Raw genomic sequence first — 20964 nt, 5'->3', positions numbered from 1 at the left:
AAGAACCAATAAATACATCCTTGAAACCCACCATCATTGTCACAAAATAAGGAAAAGACAAAATCTCTAGTAATACAGTTTGATGACAACCGAATCTGGAGCAATGTGGAAGTTTGGGAAGAGGCGTTCTTTATAGATTGTGCATAATATATTAATATAGATAAAAGTGTTTACGTTGTTGGCAGTTGTTTACAAGGCGGTTCATGGTTTACTACTCTGTATATTTTAGCTGCAAATTCTTTTTTCCAATCCTAATGTCTTAGTTTTCCATTCTAAACGGAATTTCAGCAAATAAATAACGTTAAAAAAATAAATAATACATATATTAATATATTTATGCTCGACCATGCCGAAATGTAGTAATTATACACCTGGTAGCAGCCCTTTAATGGACCTCATTAAAGTACACCTATTCATTAAAGTTCAGGTGTTCCACCAATCAGAAAATACCATTGTAACAATATGAATGCGCAAGTATCGATTATTCTCGGATATGCAATCGAAAGACAACAATAAATCAATAAATCATCTATATTTGAAATAAAGTCAGTTCTGTTACTATAATAATCAGCGTTAATTGTAAATAATATTCAAATAAATTCAATTTGTAATCTCTTTTTCAATGTCAAGGTCAATGTCGACATCTGTTTCTCGGAAAAAATCAATACTTTCGCGTCTGCGCACATTTCACAATTTACGAGGTATTGCACAAGGTCAGTTCCGCTCCTCAGTCAGATAAGAATAACATGAATACTTATGAATAATTTCAAGTTAGAAATATGGTCGAGCATAAAAAGTCGTATGAAACTTGCCTATAATGGTAATTAAGACGCTCGTATGAAAATTATAAAACTAGCTTGCGCTCGTTTCATAAACATACTCTCGTCTTAATTACTACCATTATAGGCTCGTTGCATAATGTACTATTATATTATTATAATTTTGCAATACATTTTTCAAATAATTATATAATTATAATTAAAATTATTATATAAATATATAATATTAAAGTGTTAGATTAGACTAAAAGGAATGTTGAGCAAAGAAGTAATTAGAACAACAAATGGTCAGCAAGCTTTTCTAAAAAAAAATGGCATCTCAACACGATGCCTGGACTGCGCAGCTGTGGGATGTTATGCTTGGCTAGCCCGGCTTATGAGGTGGAAGTTGCCGCTATTTGTAGTCAGAAACGTGTGTGTCCTTCTATAAATTATTTGATATTTTGCAATACATTCTTCAAATTCTGTTATCTGGAATTAATTTAGTATTTCTTTTTTTTCCCTTCAAGTCATATATGATTTCAATGATTTGACCATATTTTGTCAATTTGTATAATGCAGTTACATAGTTAACATTACATTGTGCAACGTCGTTCAACACCCCTTCTATGTACAGTACGCAGACATCGGATTCTAGGGCAAATGCCTATTTTGTTTCTTTAGGAGAAAAGTAAAAATAATTATTAATATTTGTGTTTCATGGAAATTGAAAGTTATTCAAAGAGTTTTATAGTGCCCTAAAATGCCCTAAAACGGTTACTAGAGCCTAATTTGTTAATATTCGCCTAAAAATGCCTAACTCACTGTAAAGTTTCGCATTTTACTCTTACTTTTTATAATTTATACATGCATTCACTGCGAAATTTAAGGCATTTAAAAAGTGGAAAGTTTGCTTCACACCGGCCATGAAACCATTGATAAAGGAAACAAAATGTTTTGAATCTCACGACACTCGCAATAGATTTCACCGAATTTAACATGTTTGGAGGCATAAATGCCGACAAACAACCAACCTTAGTTTTGAAGCAGGCAACAATAACAACATGTGCTGCTACCGATTCAGAGATATACTATACTATAAAAATGACTGTTTTCGGTCTGAAACCGATTAGCTGTACTGCCCTTCAGAGTGTCATAAAATCACAATTTTTTGAGAAAGAGTGTTTTTGAAATATTTATGAAAAGTCGTAAAACTGCGAATTAGTAGGGTAAACCGTTACAAAATATTTAAAAGAATGGCCCTCCTAGTGTTAACACTACCAGGAAATGCAACAATAAGTGGAACTTTGTATTTTTGTCCAATTGAATCTCAATAACAACGGTTCATTTGAATGCTCGTTAACAGTTGCTCTTTCCCTCACCTTATTTGTGTTGAGAAATTTTGAGCGGTAGGACGTTTTCCTGTGAAGTTTAACGCGATAATGCCGAAAAATATAAGTGCAAAATCTACATTCATCCGGCAATGGCTAACAGAATATTCAGAATTCACTTATGATGGAAAAATAATATTCTGCAAGATTTGTAGCAAACAGGTATGTAACAATAGTTGAAATATATAAATTCTATTAATTTTAATGAGTAGACCTATAATATTTATACATTGACTGAGCTATCCTGAGGTATAATTCTTTTTAAGACCACTACACTTTAACCTTTTAAATTCCGATAGTTAAAGTATTTGCAGGTCATTAAAATTTTGATTGTTCGAACCCACTAACTTTGTGATAGAAATACGGCAATACAACAATTAGGATTTTATTTTAATTCAGTTTACTTTACATTTTTAGATTTCGCAAGAAAAGAAGTGCCACCTAAAGCATGTGCAAGGAGCGGCTTATAAGGCTAAAACTCAGCAGAAAAATCAACTGCAACAAACTTTACTAACACAGCCTACTTCATCCAATCTCAGCAGCAATTTCTATGCTGATTTAACCAGAGCGTTTGTTGCTGCTAACATTCCCTGGAATGCAATTGAAAATCCGGTTTTAAGACAGTTTTTACAAAAATACTGCAAACAAAATATCCCATCTGAGTCGACCCTAACAAAAAATTACTTAGACAGAATATACAATGAAACTTTAGCTTCCATTCGGGAGGATATAGGTGATTCTTACATATGGGTCTCTGTGGATGAAACCTCAGATCCTATGAATAGGTATATAGCAAATATGGTAGTAGGAAAACTTAGTCCTGATGGACCTTCGATTCCACACCTCGTATGTGTTAAGGAACTTTCGAAAGTGAATAGCCAAGCCATTGCTTATTTTGTAAATAAAGGCCTACAGTCTTTATACTCAGGTAATATAGACGATTCTAAAGTTCTGTTGTTTTGTACTGATGCTGCCTCATACATGGTTGCTGCAGCTCCACTTCTTAAAACATTTTATCCTAACCTCACGCATGTAACCTGTCTAGCACATGGCCTTCACAGGGTTTCTGAAACAATCCGGAATGAATTTCCTCTTGTCAATTCGTTTATTTCTAACACAAAAAAATGTTTTTGTAAAGCCCCATCCAGGATTTCAATATTCAGAGAGAACTTTCCAGATATCCCACTCCCACCTCAGCCGGTTGTTACACGATGGGGAACCTGGATTCAGTCAGTGGTGTATTATTCTAAGTATTTTAAAGAAGTGGTCACAGTTACTGATAAATTACCTGAAACTGATAGTGCAGCGTGTGTGAAAGCAGTGAAAGATTGTCTGAATGACTCACGAGTGAAAAACGATATTGCCTACATAACATCAAACTTTTCTTTCATACCTGCAAGCATTGAACAATTAGAACGTGAAAAACAATCTCTTTGTAGCCAAATAGCAATAGTAAAGGAAGCTCAAGTGAACATACATTCTGCTTTGGGCGAAACTGGGAAAAAAGTTAAAAATAAGTGGGACAACGTATTAAATAAGAATGTAGGATTTTCATTGTTGGAAAAAGTATCAAGAGTGATATCGGGGGAAAGTGTAAATGTTCCAGTAAGTATTGATGTTTCTATTGTACCTAATTTAAAATTTGCGCCTCTCACATCAGTTTCGGTTGAAAGAAGTTTTTCTGCTTTCAAAATGATTCTCAGTGACAAAAGGCAAAGGTTAACTGTGGAGAATTTAGAAAAAATTCTGGTGGTGTACTGTGCAGATAATTATAATAAAGTCTGAGCATGGAACTGAATTTCAATAACTTAAAATGAGTAATCTTGATATCAATAATCATTATTTCATTAGTTTCAATATATTAAATTTGTGCAGCTCTGTTTATAAATATAATATAGTATTCTTTTTTAATGTTTAAACATACTTTTTTGTGCGTATTTTAGTGTATAACTAAAAATTTCAGTGAAAGAAATAAGTATGATACCTTGATGTGCCTAAAATGCCTATTTTCATTAAAATAGAGCCTAATTTTACAAATTTTGAGCTTATTTTAGGCGCCTAAAACTGCAATTTTTAGTGCCTAAAAATCCGATGTCTAATTATCAGGCAGTACATCTCACTTGACGATATGTGTCAGAGGAAGAACAATTGTTTGTATGCATCTGAAGTCTGATTAGTGTAATATGTAGCTAGTCGGCGATGTATGCAATGGAGGGGGAAAGGAACTGGCCACCCTACCCCATTATCTCCTGCTTAGTTGCCTGATGAGTGATGCCTTATTAGTGTGATTTGTGAGGTTCAAACCAAACAAACAAACAAACAAACAAACATCAGGTCGAGATGAGTTGGTTGCCTAGATCATATATACCCAGATTGCTCGGGGTTATAGGCTTTGACGGTAACAACTTTTGTCAGGTTTACTATGCTGCCATCTAGTTGTTACATAAGGAGTCACGTCATAACTCCCATTTGAATTGCATTAGCGACTGTATTGCCATCTCGTGTTCGTTTACGGCGGACGGGTGGCGATCCTGGCGGTTGTTCTCTTCAAAGTGCTGCCGATTTTAACATAGGAATGAGCAATCTGTATGTGATCTGGGGTTGGTTGTTACCTCTGGCCTGGTCCCCCATGTAGCGCAGGTCCCTGAACTCGATGTCCACCGTCTGCTGGGGGGCTCCTTCCTCCATGGCTTCAGACTCCTTTGGCTAGCGACTGGTGTGCATCTGGAAAAGAATGGACCGTTCAAGTCTACACATTTCATTAATCAGAGAATACACAATCACAGTCTATGAATGCATTGGACAAGTAAAGGTTACAGAATATAGCAGGTCTGAAATAACGAGAATAATAAGCTGCTAAATTCAGAATCTGCGGAAGGAGATGTTATGATGATGATGCATGATATTTATACAAAGGATATAAATATCTTGCCGGCAAGCGAAAGTTCAGCTCCATGTAAGAAACTGAGTCAAGAAAATCAGAGCCAATTTTTAGCTGAACACCCCCTGTTTTGCCAGGAGACATCCTCTTCTTTCGACAGATATGGTAGGTCTGTATGAATGTGCCATTGCACACTCTGCAAGCTTAAGCTCTTAGGAGATGACTTGGTTAAATCGTGTCTCTCTCTCGTGTCACACGAGTAAATCGTTTTTTTTTTTTGTAAGTGAAATCTGGCCTCAGGGACGATAGCAGTATGACGTGTAATATGCTGCAAATGTCAGTCTAAAGCGGAGGCAAGTCTTCAAGCGGTTATCATTTCAATAAAGGAGTTGTCTTGCAGGATAGACAGAGTTGTACTTAAGTCACAGTTACGACAATAATATTGTGTGCAATGCCGATATAAGTTAATATATTTGGTCTGAAACTCATGAAAGAGGCTTTTGCTTTTATCATTAATCCATGTTGAATATTTCGTGCAATACTTTTAACACTTGAATATAAATAATTGATTAAATGGCGATCTTACTCGTGTTAATTGTTACTCTTACTCATTCAGAAAACAGAAATACAACACAGCATACAGAACAGAAAACACACTACAAAGACATCTCAACACACAAACAAATAAATACAACCACACAGGCGTATACAAACTCACATGCAATAGTTGCGACAGTTTCTACATTGGACAGACAGGCAGATCATTCCAACTCGATACAAAGAACACATTAAAGCAATAACCAGAGGACACAATACATCTACATGCCGAACACATAACTAATGCTAACCACACATACAATAACATAAATACGGACATGGAAATCCTACACATACAACCCAAAAACCAAAAACTCAACACACTAGAACAATATGAAATATACAGACACACTAAAACACACCCTGATCAAATTCTCAACACACAGATCAATTTCAGAACACACACTATTTGACACCACATTTCAACACATTTCAACAATCGAACGCACCGACACAACAGGCAGCGAAGTTCGAGATGACGCCGAGATCTAGTAGGCTCTGAGGATGGTGTGAAGAAGCACCGAAACAGCTGTAAGCCGCACATGCTTAAACAATTAACACGATTGCCATTTAATCAATTATTTATCATTAAATTGCTTATTTTTCTGGGGGGTATTCAAATTAATTTGAGGTCATCGAAATACATTATTATGGAAACTACGCGTTTTTATTTTATGGAAACATTGCTTCATTCGTATATTTTTCTGCTACCTGTATTGAACCATGATCCTGTATAGGCCACTTAGCCTGACATTTGATTATGGAATGATGCCTTCAGCATTAGCGATGATGGGTAAGGAAACTTCAGAGAAATAGACAGTAGCTATATATTTGTTGACGTCATCGTCTGTCAGATGCACCCGGTCTCCGTCTCACGCTCATATCCAGGTACATTGCTCATGGCATTAGTCGTGATGCAAAACGCCTACAAGGGTCAACGGACGGAGACTAGCAAGACAATACGACGGTGCGGCGATCTGATCAGCATCGACAGTGATAGATACTTCTACGATACTTTTTGTTTTCCTTCTTTCTTCCTGCCATGGATTAAACCTCTATTATGTGGAAGTTTATGGGGTCGTGTGGTCTATCCATCGTAGTTCCGTGTTTCATAAAACCGTCATGGATAAATATAAATATAATATGAAAATATATTTATCCATGGAAACGTGTTGTCTTTTCCACCATTTAACACTGAAGCATCTGGCCTCGCGAGATTCACAGTAATAATAATAATAATAATAATAATAATAATAATAATAATAATAATAATGATTTATTTAACCTGGCAGAGGAAAGACTATACGGCCTTCTCTAACACTCAACCAGGAGTAAAACTGCGTTACAAAAACACTACAAATTTACAAAGTACACTACAATTTTACACACAAAACTGAATAAGATAATAATAATAAAATGTAAACAACAAGCAAGTAGAAATCAGACATAATATATAGCATACAGAAAGAAAGGAAAAAGCATAATAAAATGTGAACAGCAGGTCAAAATAAATGAGACATACAAAGTATAAAAAAATAAGATAATTATTGATAATAATAATAATAATAATACTAATAATGATAATAATAATAATGATAATAATAATAATAATAATAATAATAATAATAATAATAATAATAATATAGCGTAGTGCAAAGCATACAATGAATTTTAAGTACACACAGTAAGGAAAATTATGATTATATATAGCTCAACTTATCACATTATAGATATACCATTATCGGAAAATATGAAAACAAAAATATAAAATCAGTTAAATATCACTAGAACATAAAAAATGTGAATACGTGGAAACATGCAATACAACACTTGTCATAATAGTAAGTTAGTTTGGCAACTCGTCATAAGATAATTTTCTAACTTGGATTTGAAAGATTTCAATGTTCGGCAGTCCTTGACTTCAGGCGGCAGAGAGTTCCAGTGACGAGAGGTAGCAACAGTGAAAGATGAGGAATACAGAGATGATGTGTGAAGTGGAATTTCTAGCGTGTTATCGCGTTGTGATCGAGTATTAATATTATGATAGCGAGAGAGAGTATGAAAACGAGCGAATAAATAATAGGGGGATGAAGTGTGCACAATTCGATATAGGAGAGAAAGTGAGTGCAGATTTCTCCTCTCATGTAACCTAAGCCATGATAACTTCTCGAAAGAAGGTGAGATATGATCGTAGTATCGAACATTACAAATGAAGCGGACGCACGCGTTATGAACACGCTGGTAAAGCATTCTCTACCGAAGAGAGAGATTTGCACGGTTTCCGTAGAATTTATTGTAGCCTGGCTTTATAATGACAAATTCTGACAAATCAAGCCATATGTTATCTATGAAGAAATAGTAACATGCGTTACAAGAGCGGTATGTTGAAGTTTTCATGTTCGAGGAAAAGTTTGAAAAAGCGAAACGTAGTTGAGCTTTTTTAATTTCCGAGAATCGAAAGAAAACATACCGCTCGTGTATCGTACATAATTTTGTGCGAAGATCGTTTAGTACATACCTGAAAGAGGAATTTCTAATTAGTTGCAATGAAATCTCCATCTTGGTTTCTGTCCAATGACGGCAAATTTGCAAAACAAAAATATCTATCTTCAACATTGTTGCTTTAAAATGTTTTTTGTGTTTACTATACTCCAGCAGGCCGTGATATACGTCTGTCTTTTTTTTCCCCCAGTCTATGATGAGTCTGGAATCTTGTTGATTTTTTCACGGCTTCCTTAATGTTACTTGCATCACGAATGCAGTAACTTTAGTGGAGTTGTAGAGTTTACTTAATTTTTGCAAATATTTAAAAACAATAATTAACAGTGCAATTTAGGTGAAATTGCAGTGGTAAGTTTCCAGTTTATAATTATTACTATATTGAACATCTCTAAAAATAATATGTTAAAAGCCTAAAGCAGTAAAATCAATACGTCAATTAAGCGGTAAGAAGAGGGAAATTGTTATGTGTGTTAGGTTGGGAATACTGAATGTGGAATTTTAGACTTTCCGCGGATTGGTTTTGTGCGGAAACCAAGCAAATACGCACGATCTCGCACAAACTAGTATTATCGCCACCATGGCAAGCTCATTTAGTCTACCGTATGGCTCCTTTTTCGCTACCTGGCCGCGCAAAATACAAAACTCGAGTATCACATACTTTCATGTTTTATGACGTTTTTAATTACTATAATACTCAAGGATACGAGGTCTGTTATAGTTGCGCTTGTTTGTGCAGCCCTTGCGTTGCGAAAGAAGAAATAGCGTGTTTCTTATCCTTGCGTATTATAGTCAGTTTTTGAAGACGCTTTCAAAATCCCTCCCTAGAACTAAACTCAGGCTGCGTCACTGCTGTACCAGTGAAGTTCAGGAACTAATGTGAAGCAGCCCTGAGAACTAAAAGTAATAATATGCATTATATTAAAGGAAAAATGAGTAATGATAAATGTTCACTATCAGTGTAGGCTACATGTCGTCACCGTCATTACTTAATACTTGTAAAATTTTCCTCACATTGTAGATTTTCCAGATAAAATTCTTGAAAATAATAAATAAGTAAAATTACAGTGAAATTGTGAAACATGCTAAAAGATATGGAGTGATTTTATCCCGATCCATTTTGTTAAGGCCCATTCACAATGAAAATTAAACATAACCGTAACATAAACACAGAAGTTTGCGCCCAGGCTACCAAATGGTCATTCACAATGATTCACATAAGCATTGACATAAACATTACCGTAAGACGTTAACATGAAAGTCTGCAAACTCCAAACTTTCATGCTTATGCTTACGTGATTTGCAAACAGAACACAATCGTGGAGCGCTGAAGTATACGACAGAATATGAGGAAATGGCGTCGTTGTTATGTTTCCATGGTTACCAAGTATGTTTGCTGTTATGTTTATGTTCCCATCGTGAATGATGGTATGACTTCTTGATTTTACCGTAACGTTTATATTCTTAAGTTAACGCTTACGTTATGTTTAATTTTCATTGTGAATGAGCCTTTACGCATACAACTTGTTTTGAATGAACCTGGGACCTAAAGAGATCGCATAGGCAGCCAATTATTCTACCGCTAGATTAGTGAACACTCGTAATTACAGCACAGAGTGTGTGGGGTAGGTCACATTCCTTTGCTATTCATCCTGTAAAAACTAACATGGAGGGGTGTCCAAACTATTTGAACAGATGTAAGAACCTGTATGTGACGGGACCAATAGATAGATTGATTTTTTTTTACAAAAACAAAACAAACAAAAAATCTCATGAAATGTGATTTGCTCCTATTTCGCATTTTTTCACTAAATTTCGCATTTCATTGCAGATTAAAATAGCTACAATAATATACTTAATAAGCTTTTAAACATAAAAATTACTTATTTTCACAGCGTTAGAGCACATTTCGTATTGCGAAAATCCACCTTTTCTAGTAATGAGTATCGAAACTCTGAAGCAGTATCGGGAAAATGGACTCAACCACACATGTGGAGTCGTTTTTTTTAATTGGGTTATTTTACGACGCTGTATCAACATCTCAGGTTATTTAGCGTCTGAATGAAATGAAGGTGATAATGCCGGTGAAATGAGTCCGTGGTCCAGCACCGAAAGTTACCCAGCATTTGCTCGTATTGGGTTGAGGGAAAACCCCGGAAAAAGCCTCAACCAGGTAACTTGCCCCGACCGGGATTCGAACCCGGGCCACCTGGTTTCGCAGCCAGACGCGTTGACCGTTACTCCACAGGTGTGGACCATGTCAAGTCGTGAGGTTGCTGTTGTCATCATGCAAAGATCGTAGTACATCAAATAGGCAGTGCAAATAGCCTGCAATTAACTGATACGTATTGCATAGCACAGTCTCTAATTACGTCACTGATTGTATAAATAGGATTACGTGTCAGTTCGCTTGGCGTCGATAATTGTTTAAGTCCACAAGCCGTCGCGTCCAGCCGTTCCGAGAAGTGCGGAGTATGAAACAATACTGATTATCCGGCGGGTACGATCAGAGCGGAGATATCTTGCTGGGGGGCACTGTAGGACGATAACATAAGCTAATTCATGAGTACACACGTATACGAATGCGCCCACAAAGACAAATACATACGGGCTATTCCATCTCAAATCGATCGAAATATAGAGACATTTTTAAATACAATGAAACTTTTTCTGTCCGTTGACAACTGTGATACAATGCCTTGTGCAAAGTTTGAGGCATCAGAACTTCATAGTGTTTAAATTAATAATATTTAAATTCATCGTATTTTTATAAAATTAGCAACTTTAAACTGTTGTGGCTCCGAAACCCTTGCACCCAGTGATCAAAATCATGGTTTATTTTGATGTTGAGAAGTTAAAGTTTATATTGACATGAAAACAGTTTTTCTTACTTTTTATGGAGAAATTTAGATTTTTCTTCATTAAGAAGCCTTTGCCAACGAAAAAATATTTTAAAAATATATGGTTATATTCCGCATTGAAAGTACAAATAAACACATATTTTTTACTGGTGCAACGTTAATAAGAAAGTATTGCAAATATCAAATAAACAAAATAAATAGTACGCGCGTGAACTAACCAGCTGACTGTGAGGCGGGAGCTAGCCGAGGCAAGCAAGGCCAGGAGACATAAAAACGTGATGTTTCGTCTATTAGCGCATAGCTGGGTAGCTTTATCACAAGTTTCCATAAACACAGGAGTAAAATGACGCCCAACGCTCGCTTATCTTCATCTCTCGGCCAATTCGTGCGGTATTGCGCCATTCAAGTCTAGGTGTGTGAATATAATTTATTTAATACCCTCGAAACTTATTGCCGAGCCAATAAGCAAACAATGCCGAATCCCTCTTAATAATGCAAGGTTTTTTCTCAATATTTTTTACATTTTTACAAATTGGCAAAAAGCCTAAAAGTAAGTAAAATCAGATTATCTGTATCTCTGTATACAATAAAAATAAGGATTACTTCTTAACATAACCTACCAAATGTCAGCTTCAAAATGAGCTCCAGTTCAATGTTCTGCAGTAAATGGTTCCAGAGTTCTGAGCGCTGAAAGAGGCTTGTTTTTATAAAATACGCTAAATTTGTCGCTCAATAGTACGAAAACCGTTTGACTTTCGATAGTATATTTTTGAAAATGCACTCTCCTCAGCACCTTGTATAAACAGGGAAAAAATTAGAGTATAAAAAATGCGAGGTTTTTTACCGATCGATTTCATATGGAATAGCCCATTAGCAGATTCTCTATTACTAATACGTTTACTTCCAGTTTGCTTTATATTTAAAAAAGGAACATATATCTCCAGAAATCATTGTCACATTTAGTGAACTGAATTAGAAAATGTTCCGGGCTTATCCCAATTCATTCTTACCCAAAAAGATAAATCGCATAATGAACGCCGCCATATTTGTTGATTTGCATATTAATTTCAGATAAACCTATTACAACTCCTCAAAATTACGCTTTCTTCACACCTAAAGCTTGATAGTAAACTATATCACTTCGACCTCCCATGTGTTCTTACTGCGTTGTTATGGCGACAGTGAACGCCATTCTATCATTGATTTGTTTTACATAACATTCTTTCTTTCGTGGTATTGTTCAGCAGTAAGTACAATCACTATGTACAGTGTGTCCAGGACTAAAACGACACACCTATAGGTATCCCCGTCACATGCCATGAAGGCACTTGGGGGGCATGGAGGTAGAGCACCATGCTTTCCATGACCTCGGCACTAGAATGAGGTGGTGTAGTCTGCACCACGCTTTGACAGCCTTTTACCCCCGGGAAAGATCCGGTACTCAATTTTATAGGAGGCTGAGTGAACCTCGGGGCCGTTCTGGAAGTTTGGCAACGAGAAAAATCCCGTCACGACTCGAGATCGAACCCCGGATCTTCCAGTCCGCAGCCAGCTGCTGTACCAACTGAGCTACCCGGCCGCCCTAAAACTACACACTCACACTTTATATAAGTTTTGAGTCCAATACGTCTTCTTGAATTTCTGCTAACCGTTGAAGCGAGCAATCACATACAGGTAATAAATCAGGGGTTATTTATTTCTGCGGGAACAGTGAAAGTAGCACATATCTGCTATTTTATGAAGGTTTAGGCTAGGCGTATGGCTGCAGCAAACAGCGGGACCAAAATGTTTAATTGATTTAATTGCAATTTGAATACATTAATTTGTACTCGTTTCTCATTAAGTAAACTCTCTATGTTTTGGAAATAAGTAGACCTACAAGTAAATAATTCTCTGGAACATCACACAGCTTGTTGCCAAGGTGTACAACGGCTTATGGTGCACCGCTAGCTATCATAGTACTGGAATTACTTCGATCTCATTGCAGTGTGTACATCCATAAATTCGCTCGCAAGGACTGTAATAAAGCTAGTAGCCAAAATCAGTAATAAATCTGGGGTTGTCATAGCAGTTTTATGTAATATAGTTTCGTGGGCCTACCCAAGTAGTACTTTTAATCTAATTGATTGTATCTTCATGTCTTTGTATTGTATTGTATTTATTAACATTCAGCTAGAATATAGAACAAGTCAAAAAACTTAATGCTGTTATAAAGTCTTAATTTATAGTCACAGTCTAGATGAAATATATACAGACGAGATTTACAATATAGTCTACTAGTACAACACAAAGTTTTAGTATCAATTTCATGAAGCGTTATTGAATGTCATGAATTCACCTACAGAATAGAAGGCGTGAGAAATTAGGTACTTCTTTAATTTGGCCCTAAATAATCTTATGTTTTGAGTTTCATTTTTTATATCGATAGGGAGGCTATTTAAAAATTTTTACTGCCATATAACGCACTCCTTTCTGATAGCACGATAGACTTGCCGATGGAGTATGAAAGTCATTTTTCGACGTGTGTTTATGATATGAACTGTTGAATTAGTTACAAAGTTTTCACGATTACATACGAGGAAGATTATTAATGAAAATATATACTGACAAGCCATGGGCATTATTTGTAGTTTTTTGAAAATAGTCCTACACCATTCCCTAGATTTGGCACCTACTATTATTCTAATTACTCTTTTTTGTAATAGAAATATATTGTTACTATCTGTGGAGTTTCCCCAGAATATTATTCCAAAACTCATTACCGAGTGGAAGTATGCAAAGTATATTGTTTTTAAGGTATTGATATTTACTATCTTTTGCATAGATCTAATAGCAAAACAAGCTGAATTTATTTTGGGGGTAATTTCTTTAATATGATTTTTCCAATTTAACACATTATCGATCTGTATATCTGTCTGTATCTATAGTTTGCATATCGCAAATAACGTGATGATAGCTAAGGAATATCATGTTTTGGGGCGCCTTATCCAGGTATTGATCGTTTCCTGTGAATTGTTTGTTATTAGTTATGAGATGTCGTTCTTATTTTATAACTGCAAATATCTGGAAATGTTCAATCTCGACATTTAAAAAGTTATAAAATTGTCATCACTTTTCGGTGAATAGAACTCAGTTGTAAAGTCTAGCTGTTGAAGAGTCCAAAAGGTTAAAACCGCCATAATTGTGGGTACAAAAATGCGGACACTTGTGTTTTTGATGAAGGGTGGGTGGAGCGGAGAAAAATTCTCTCCGGCACCGGGACTCGAACCCGGGTTTTCACATCTACGTGCTGACCCTTTATCCGCTCCATCCGTCCTCCATCATATGGCAATGCAGAATTTCTGTACGGAAATATCATACGTACTTCGGTACATCACAATAACTTGCGTTTCTGGGATATCATTTGCACTGAAGAAAGCTACCAATACGTAAGGAATGAGAGCGAAACTGAAGATGCGATACTTCTACTATGTGCTGTAGGATAGTTACAAAGATTAAACACACTGTAGTAATAATTTCAATCATAATTTTCATGCTCATACGAAGAATGCACTTGCTTTTGTTTTCTTTGTAGTCATAGAAATACGCGCATGAAAACTCTGAACTGACTTTTATTTGAAGCAATACTTTTGTGCGAGATCATGCATATTTGCTTGTTTTCCGCACAGAACCAATACGCGGTAAGTGTCAAATACCACATTCAGTATTCCCAACGTAACACACGTAACAATTTCCCTCTTCTTACCGCTTAAGCGCGACATTCATTTTACTGCTTTAGGCTTTTAACATATTATTTTTAGAGACGTTTAACATAGTAATAATTATAAATTGGAAACTTACCACTGCAATTTCACCTAAATTGCACTGTTAATTATTGTTTTTAAATATTTGCAAAAATTAAGTAAAGTCTACTACTCCACAAAACGTATTGCATTCCTGATACAAGTAACATTAAGGAAGCCGTGAAAAAATCAACAAGATTCCAGATGCCGATGTTATTACTGCAATATGTTATATAAATAATATTGTCAAAATATTAAAATGAAAAATAAATCATTATATAACCTTACCGTTTGTTTTAAGTTCGCATTTATAGACTGGGGGAAAAAAAGACAGACGTAGCTATATCACGGCCTGCTGGAGTATAGTAAACACAGAAAACATTTTATAGCAACAAGATATTTTGGTTTTCCGAAGTTGCCGTCATTAAACAGAATCCAACATGGGGATTTTATTGCAACTAATTAGAAATTCGTCTTTCAGGTATGTAATAAACGATCTTCGCACAAAATAATGTACGATACACGAGCGGTATGTTTGTTTTCATGTTCTCGGAAATTAAAAATCTCAACTGCGTTTCGCTTTTTCAATCTTTTCCTCGACCATGAAAACGTCAACATACCGCTCTTGTAACGTATATTACTATTACCTTATTTACTTGGAGTCTATTCCTTTCAGGCGTTCAAACGATTTTCATGGAAGAAAATACTGTGCACAGGTGCAGAAGTTCTGGGAAACGGTACACACATTCTATAACTTCCTCAAAATTGTTAGAATTCGTTTTACTTTCTTTTAAACTGTTGAAAAGCCAAACATATTTACGCCTTTCAGCTATCTCTAGGGGTCTCCCCCCCCCCCCCTTCCGACTTGATTTTTTTAAAGCACAAGATTCACGATCACGACCTCATCAAAAAGTTTGTGTTGATGGAAGCATTGGGATTAGAAACGAGTGAATTTATAAACTCAGCTGATTTCTGCGGTGTGATTCATTGCCTGAATCTATTTGAATCCAAGAAAATTATTCGGTACCCTTAAAACTCTCCCCCCCCCCCCTTTGCACAGTTCGAGATTTGAAATGCACTGTTCATGAAAGTTCAGAGTATTTTGTTCGAAATCCTCTTCCTTCATTTCAGCTTCAGTTTCTGTTCAGCTGTCAGGGGATGAATTTATGTTTTCTCCTGGAAGCGAGCTTCGTAATCTGTGAATGCAGTGCTTTGTTTTTTATGTATCTTTAAAACCAAAATCAGTGCAAACAGTGGCTGTTGCTATTGATTACAATGTAGCAGGAGTGTCATCCCTTGAAGGATGTAGCGACTAGTTATTGATCTCCTTTCTCGATCCAGAAAATACGGACATCTCGTCACTTTTTGACTTGTACGATACGGGCCTGCAAAATACAGACGTATGGCAACCCTACTTTATGGTGGTGAAACTTGGACTCTCACTTTGAGAGAGGAACATAGGTTAAGGGTGTTTGAGAATAAGGTGCTTAGAAAAATATTTGGGGCTAAGAGGGATGCAGTTACAGGAGAATGGAGAAAGTTACACAACACAGAACTGCACGCATTGTATTCTTCACCTGACATAATCAGGAACATTAAATCCAGACGTTTGAGATAGGCAGGGCATGTAGCACATACGGGCGAATCTAGAAATGCATATAGAGTGTTAGTTGGGAGGCCGGAGGGAAAAAGGCCTTTAGGGAGGCCGAAATGTAGATGGGAAGATAATATTAAAATGGATTTGAGAGAGGTGGGATATGATGATAGAAACTGGATTGATCTTGCTCAGGATAGGGACCAATGGCGGGCTTATGTGAGGGCGGCAATGAACCTCCGGGTTCCTTAAAAGCCAGTAAGTAAGTAAGTAAGTATGGCAACCCTACAAAGTTTTCAAATTCAGTATTTCAGATTAACAAAAAAATGTCTATGCAGAATCAGGTTGATTCGACGGATTGGAGTTGTAAAAATGTGACTATAATACTGTGCATCAAATCTAGCAAGTAAGAGCGAATCTGACGAACGTGGGCAATTTCATACCGTTATACAAATAACAAGCCTAGGTCATGCTGTAATGTAAACATTTCTTACTCCACGAGATGCCTATGTTTCGCCTTCCACGAATTGAAATTTTGTCATTACTTCAGTTAGGATGTTGAATCATTAGTACCTTCTTACGCTGTATGACAGGAAAGACAGCATCTGCTTGAATGTTCATTTAAATGCCAATGCTAATTTTAGTAGCTGGGCAGGGGAGCCCTGATCTGGCACAACACGGACTACACCACCACGTGGGTTGACATAGCAACTCGTTTTATACAATGAGGAAACAATTGAATGAAAAGAAGTGTGGTTGTTTGCTGTTGAATTACCTTGTACATCGCACCTCACATCCTGGTGCTGAAGGCAGACACACACAGTTCGCGCACGTCTAGCAGCTGAGACTGGCGGCCGAGCGCGTATCGACTGGCGAAGTTCGGCTGGCGCGTGCCATATGACATGCGCAATGCCTAGGAAGCAGGTCAGGAACAGGCGGCGTGGCAGTCCATAGCATATAGGGATCAACATTGCCATGAGAAACTTCTATATTATATATAATTTGAACTGGTAATGGAAATTATGGGAAAACGGCTGAACGGATTTTAATAAATGACCCCTTATTTTGAAGCCTGGAACCCAAAGTTTTTCAGAAAAATAGTAGTTTTCAGTGAAATGTCAATTTTTCTACATCATTTTCCTATTTTCCGAAATCCATCTGTCGTCAGTTTTGAGAAATGTGGCTTTTCAGAATAAAACAAAACACTACAATAAACAATATCACACGAAGGCTACGACCTGCAGGATTGCCGACATATTTAGAGTTCAGGTGGCTCAGATTCTCTGACATCATAACGTCAATATGTCGATCTTCATTTGTGTAACTTTTTCAGAACGTTTCTGTAATATTGGTTATTAAAAACTTCAAAGTCCTCTTGCTTCAAGACTTACTAAAAAGAATTTTCAGGTCAGATTCTCTGGTGTGTAATTTTCTGAGTACAGCTGTCTGTGTATTGGATATTAAAAACTACAAAACTTAAGAATGTTTGCTGACATTATTAGCATTAAAAACGAAATATTATTATAGTGAATATCATGATGTGAGTATTTGTCACTTATTATACAGATTAATGCTTTATTGATGATATGAAAGTCAAACCTTTTGGGGTTATATAAGTAGGCGTATAGAATGTCTCAAGTTAGATCTTCACTTCTTTAATATTTACTGAGTGACGGCTATATAATAGTCTATACAAAACTTACGTAAGATAACAATTTACTTACTTACTCACAAATGGCTTTTAAGAAACCCGAAGGTTCATTGCCGCCCTCACATAAGCCCGCCATCGGTCCCTATCCTGTGCAAGATTAATCCAGTCTCTATCATCATATCCCACCTCCCTTAAATCCATTTTAATATTATCCTCCCATCTACGTCTCGGCCTCCCCAAAAGTCTTTTTCCCTCCGGTCTCCCAACTAATACTCTATATGCATTTCTGGATTCGCCCATGTGTGCTACATGCCCTGCCCACCTCAAATGTCTGGATTAATGTTCCTAATTATGTCAGGTGAAGAATACAATGCGTGCAGTTCTGTGTTGTGTAACTTTCTCCATTCTCCTGTAACTTCATCCCTCTTAGCCCCAAATATCCTCCTAAGCACCTTATTCTCAAACACTCTTAACCTATGTTCCTCTCTCAGAGTGAGAGTGTAAGATAACAATATTGTTATTAAAAATGAAATATTTTATAGTTATTAATCAAATGGTATGGGTCTATTCCATATATTTAATGGCGGTGTGGTGTAGATATTTAAAGCTGAAAGTTAGAATTTATAAAACAGTTATGCTACCGGTTGTTCTTTATGGTTGTGAAACTCGGACTCTCACTCTGAGAGAGGAACAGAGATTAAGCAGGATAAAATGATTCTACCCTCTACATTTCGAAGTGGTTCAGGAACCATGCAGCAGCTATGCAAGACGCCATGTCTATTGTTGGAAAGCATGGCAAACCTGGTATTTTCTTAACTCTCACCTACAATCCGCAATGACCTGAAATAGCTATTGCTTCACTCCCATATGAAAAACCGACTGATCGTCCTGACATTGTTGTTTGCGTTTTCGCATTGAAACTCAAGAACTGAAGATGGATAGGTTCAATAAAAAGTATTTAGCATAAAGAAAACCATTCAGAGGGGTATGTTTCATTATTATGGAAGCAAATAACTTCCAATATGTCTGGTATTCTCATTGGAAATCAATTTGAACTTCTAATGATCTTAGTTTGCAGCATTTGCTGCACAAGCCACTAGTTGTGTATGAAAACAATGAAGAAATAACTTATCAGTGGCAGTGCCGGAAGGCAGTTGCCTAGGGCGGCAATTTCCAGGGGGGGGGGGCATTTTTTTTAGACTAAAATTTGTTTTTAAAATACCTGTTGCTAAATCTTTCCGGAAGTTTGTCCTTGAACACCTTGTGGAAGTCCGATTTTGTTTTGTTATCGCATTGTCGTGGTCGCCGCGAGAGTAAAAGGAAAGTGTGCAGCTGCATAATTATATTGTAATGCCGATATCACGTTATTACACAATGAAACTGCTTAAATTTAACTGCTTATATAAACAAGAATGCATTGTTGAAAATCAATCACGAATGGTACAAGGGAATAATGTTGCATTGTTCCGTGTTCCTTGGTATTTAGGCTCTACCGAATATGTTTAGTTTTTTTTCCCAAACATTATTACCAACTTATTATATGCCTACGTGACAACAGCATTTTGTATTGAGACTATTGAGAGAATTAGAGAGGTCATATCTCTGAAAAGTTTGGAAAAAGACGAAGGAAATTAAACGCATCATATTTTTAATAGCCCTAAGTAATATCTGATATCTTAGCGCGTCACTATAACGATGCTTAATCTATGAAAATCGAGTTGTCGCCTAGACCTGGAGACATAAGAGAGCATTGTTTACAGAAATCCGTGTTGCGCCAATGGACTATACAGCACTTGTAGCGGAAAGTGCTACACGCAGAAAGTACCGTACTTTGAATGCATGATGCAAGTCTAGTTGTTTCAGGTAAAGTTGCCTGTGAAGCAGACTTGAATAATTTCAAGGGAAAAATTGTTCCGGGCGGTATCGGTGCATAAGTTATGTAATAATTACTGCAGGAATATATACGCATATAAAATTCCAAATGTCGTAAATTGTAACAAATTTTTAAAATCCACGCTTTTAACTTGCTTTTTACCTATTTTCCGAAAGAATCGTACATTTTATGTACTATCCATGGGTTGGATCGTATACGATCAAAGAGATATGTATGTATGTACATGTACGACCCAGATCGTACGGTTGGCAGCTCTGGGTTTACTGGCATATTTTATAGAACAATAATTACAGGAGGAGCATTGTGTTGGTTAGGTTAATTTTATTATTAACCAGTCGAAATAATTAATAGGATGGAGGAAGGAAATTACCACTGACTCTGGAAATTACTGAAATATGGTGTCATCTATTGAGGAACATCAAAACACCGACAGATGCTTTTAGTTTCATAGCAATAACAACAGATGGCAGCGTGAGTAGTCCAGTGATCTCAACGTTGTTTTAGTCAAAGAGCTCAATGTTTCTGTCCAAAGCAGTGTTGCCAACTGGACGGAAATTCCGTCAAAATTCCGTCAAAACTGACGGAATTTCAAAGTAGCGGACGGGAAAAGAATGGCTTTGGCGGGTGACGGATTTTCTGGCGGAATTTACGGTTTACATCGTCTTTTGAAATTTTTTAGCTGCTGTCATTTTAATTGTTTAATTTTTGGGGGTTTTTTACTTTTTTTTTTTAACAGCCTTGCCTCTTCCGTAACATGTTAAAGAATATATATATAGGGTGTACTCTGGTGAAGTAGTGAATGTGACGAAAACACAAGACATAGCTCAGTTTCCTTCCTTCCTTCCTTCCTTCCGTGGAATAACATTGAGCAGTTTGGATAATTCCATGGTGAATAATTTCGAAGGAAAAATTGTTCCGGGGCCGGACATCGAACCCGGGACTTTTGTTTAACGTACCAACGCTCTACCAACTGAGCTACCCGGGAACGCTATCAGACACCGATCCAATTTTTCCCTCTGTATCCACAGACCTCAAAGTGGGCTGACAACCGTCAAG

The 20964-nt window shown here is 36.6% G+C and overlaps 1 protein-coding gene across 3 annotated transcripts in view; it reads right to left on the bottom strand.

Moving 5' to 3' along the window:
* Positions 1-20964, bottom strand: part of LOC138713943 (ATP-binding cassette subfamily G member 4-like) — a 64300-nt gene that overhangs the window by 35598 nt on the left and 7738 nt on the right. For 2 of the 3 annotated variants that reach the window (XM_069846497.1, XM_069846498.1), the window contains exon 2: positions 4762-4873. In XM_069846497.1, coding sequence (XP_069702598.1) covers positions 4762-4837 — 76 coding nt within the window. In that variant the 5' untranslated portion in view covers positions 4838-4873. Of the gene's footprint in view, positions 1-4761; positions 4874-17138; positions 17291-20964 lie in introns of those variants that run through there. The other variant, XM_069846496.1, reaches the window with a different exon arrangement.

The sequence above is a fragment of the Periplaneta americana genome, chromosome 14, assembly GCF_040183065.1.
Source record: "Periplaneta americana isolate PAMFEO1 chromosome 14, P.americana_PAMFEO1_priV1, whole genome shotgun sequence".
NCBI lineage: Eukaryota > Metazoa > Arthropoda > Insecta > Blattodea > Blattidae > Periplaneta > Periplaneta americana.
The sequence above is the reverse complement of the archived record's forward strand: the minus strand, read 5'-3'. Positions and strand labels throughout refer to the sequence as shown.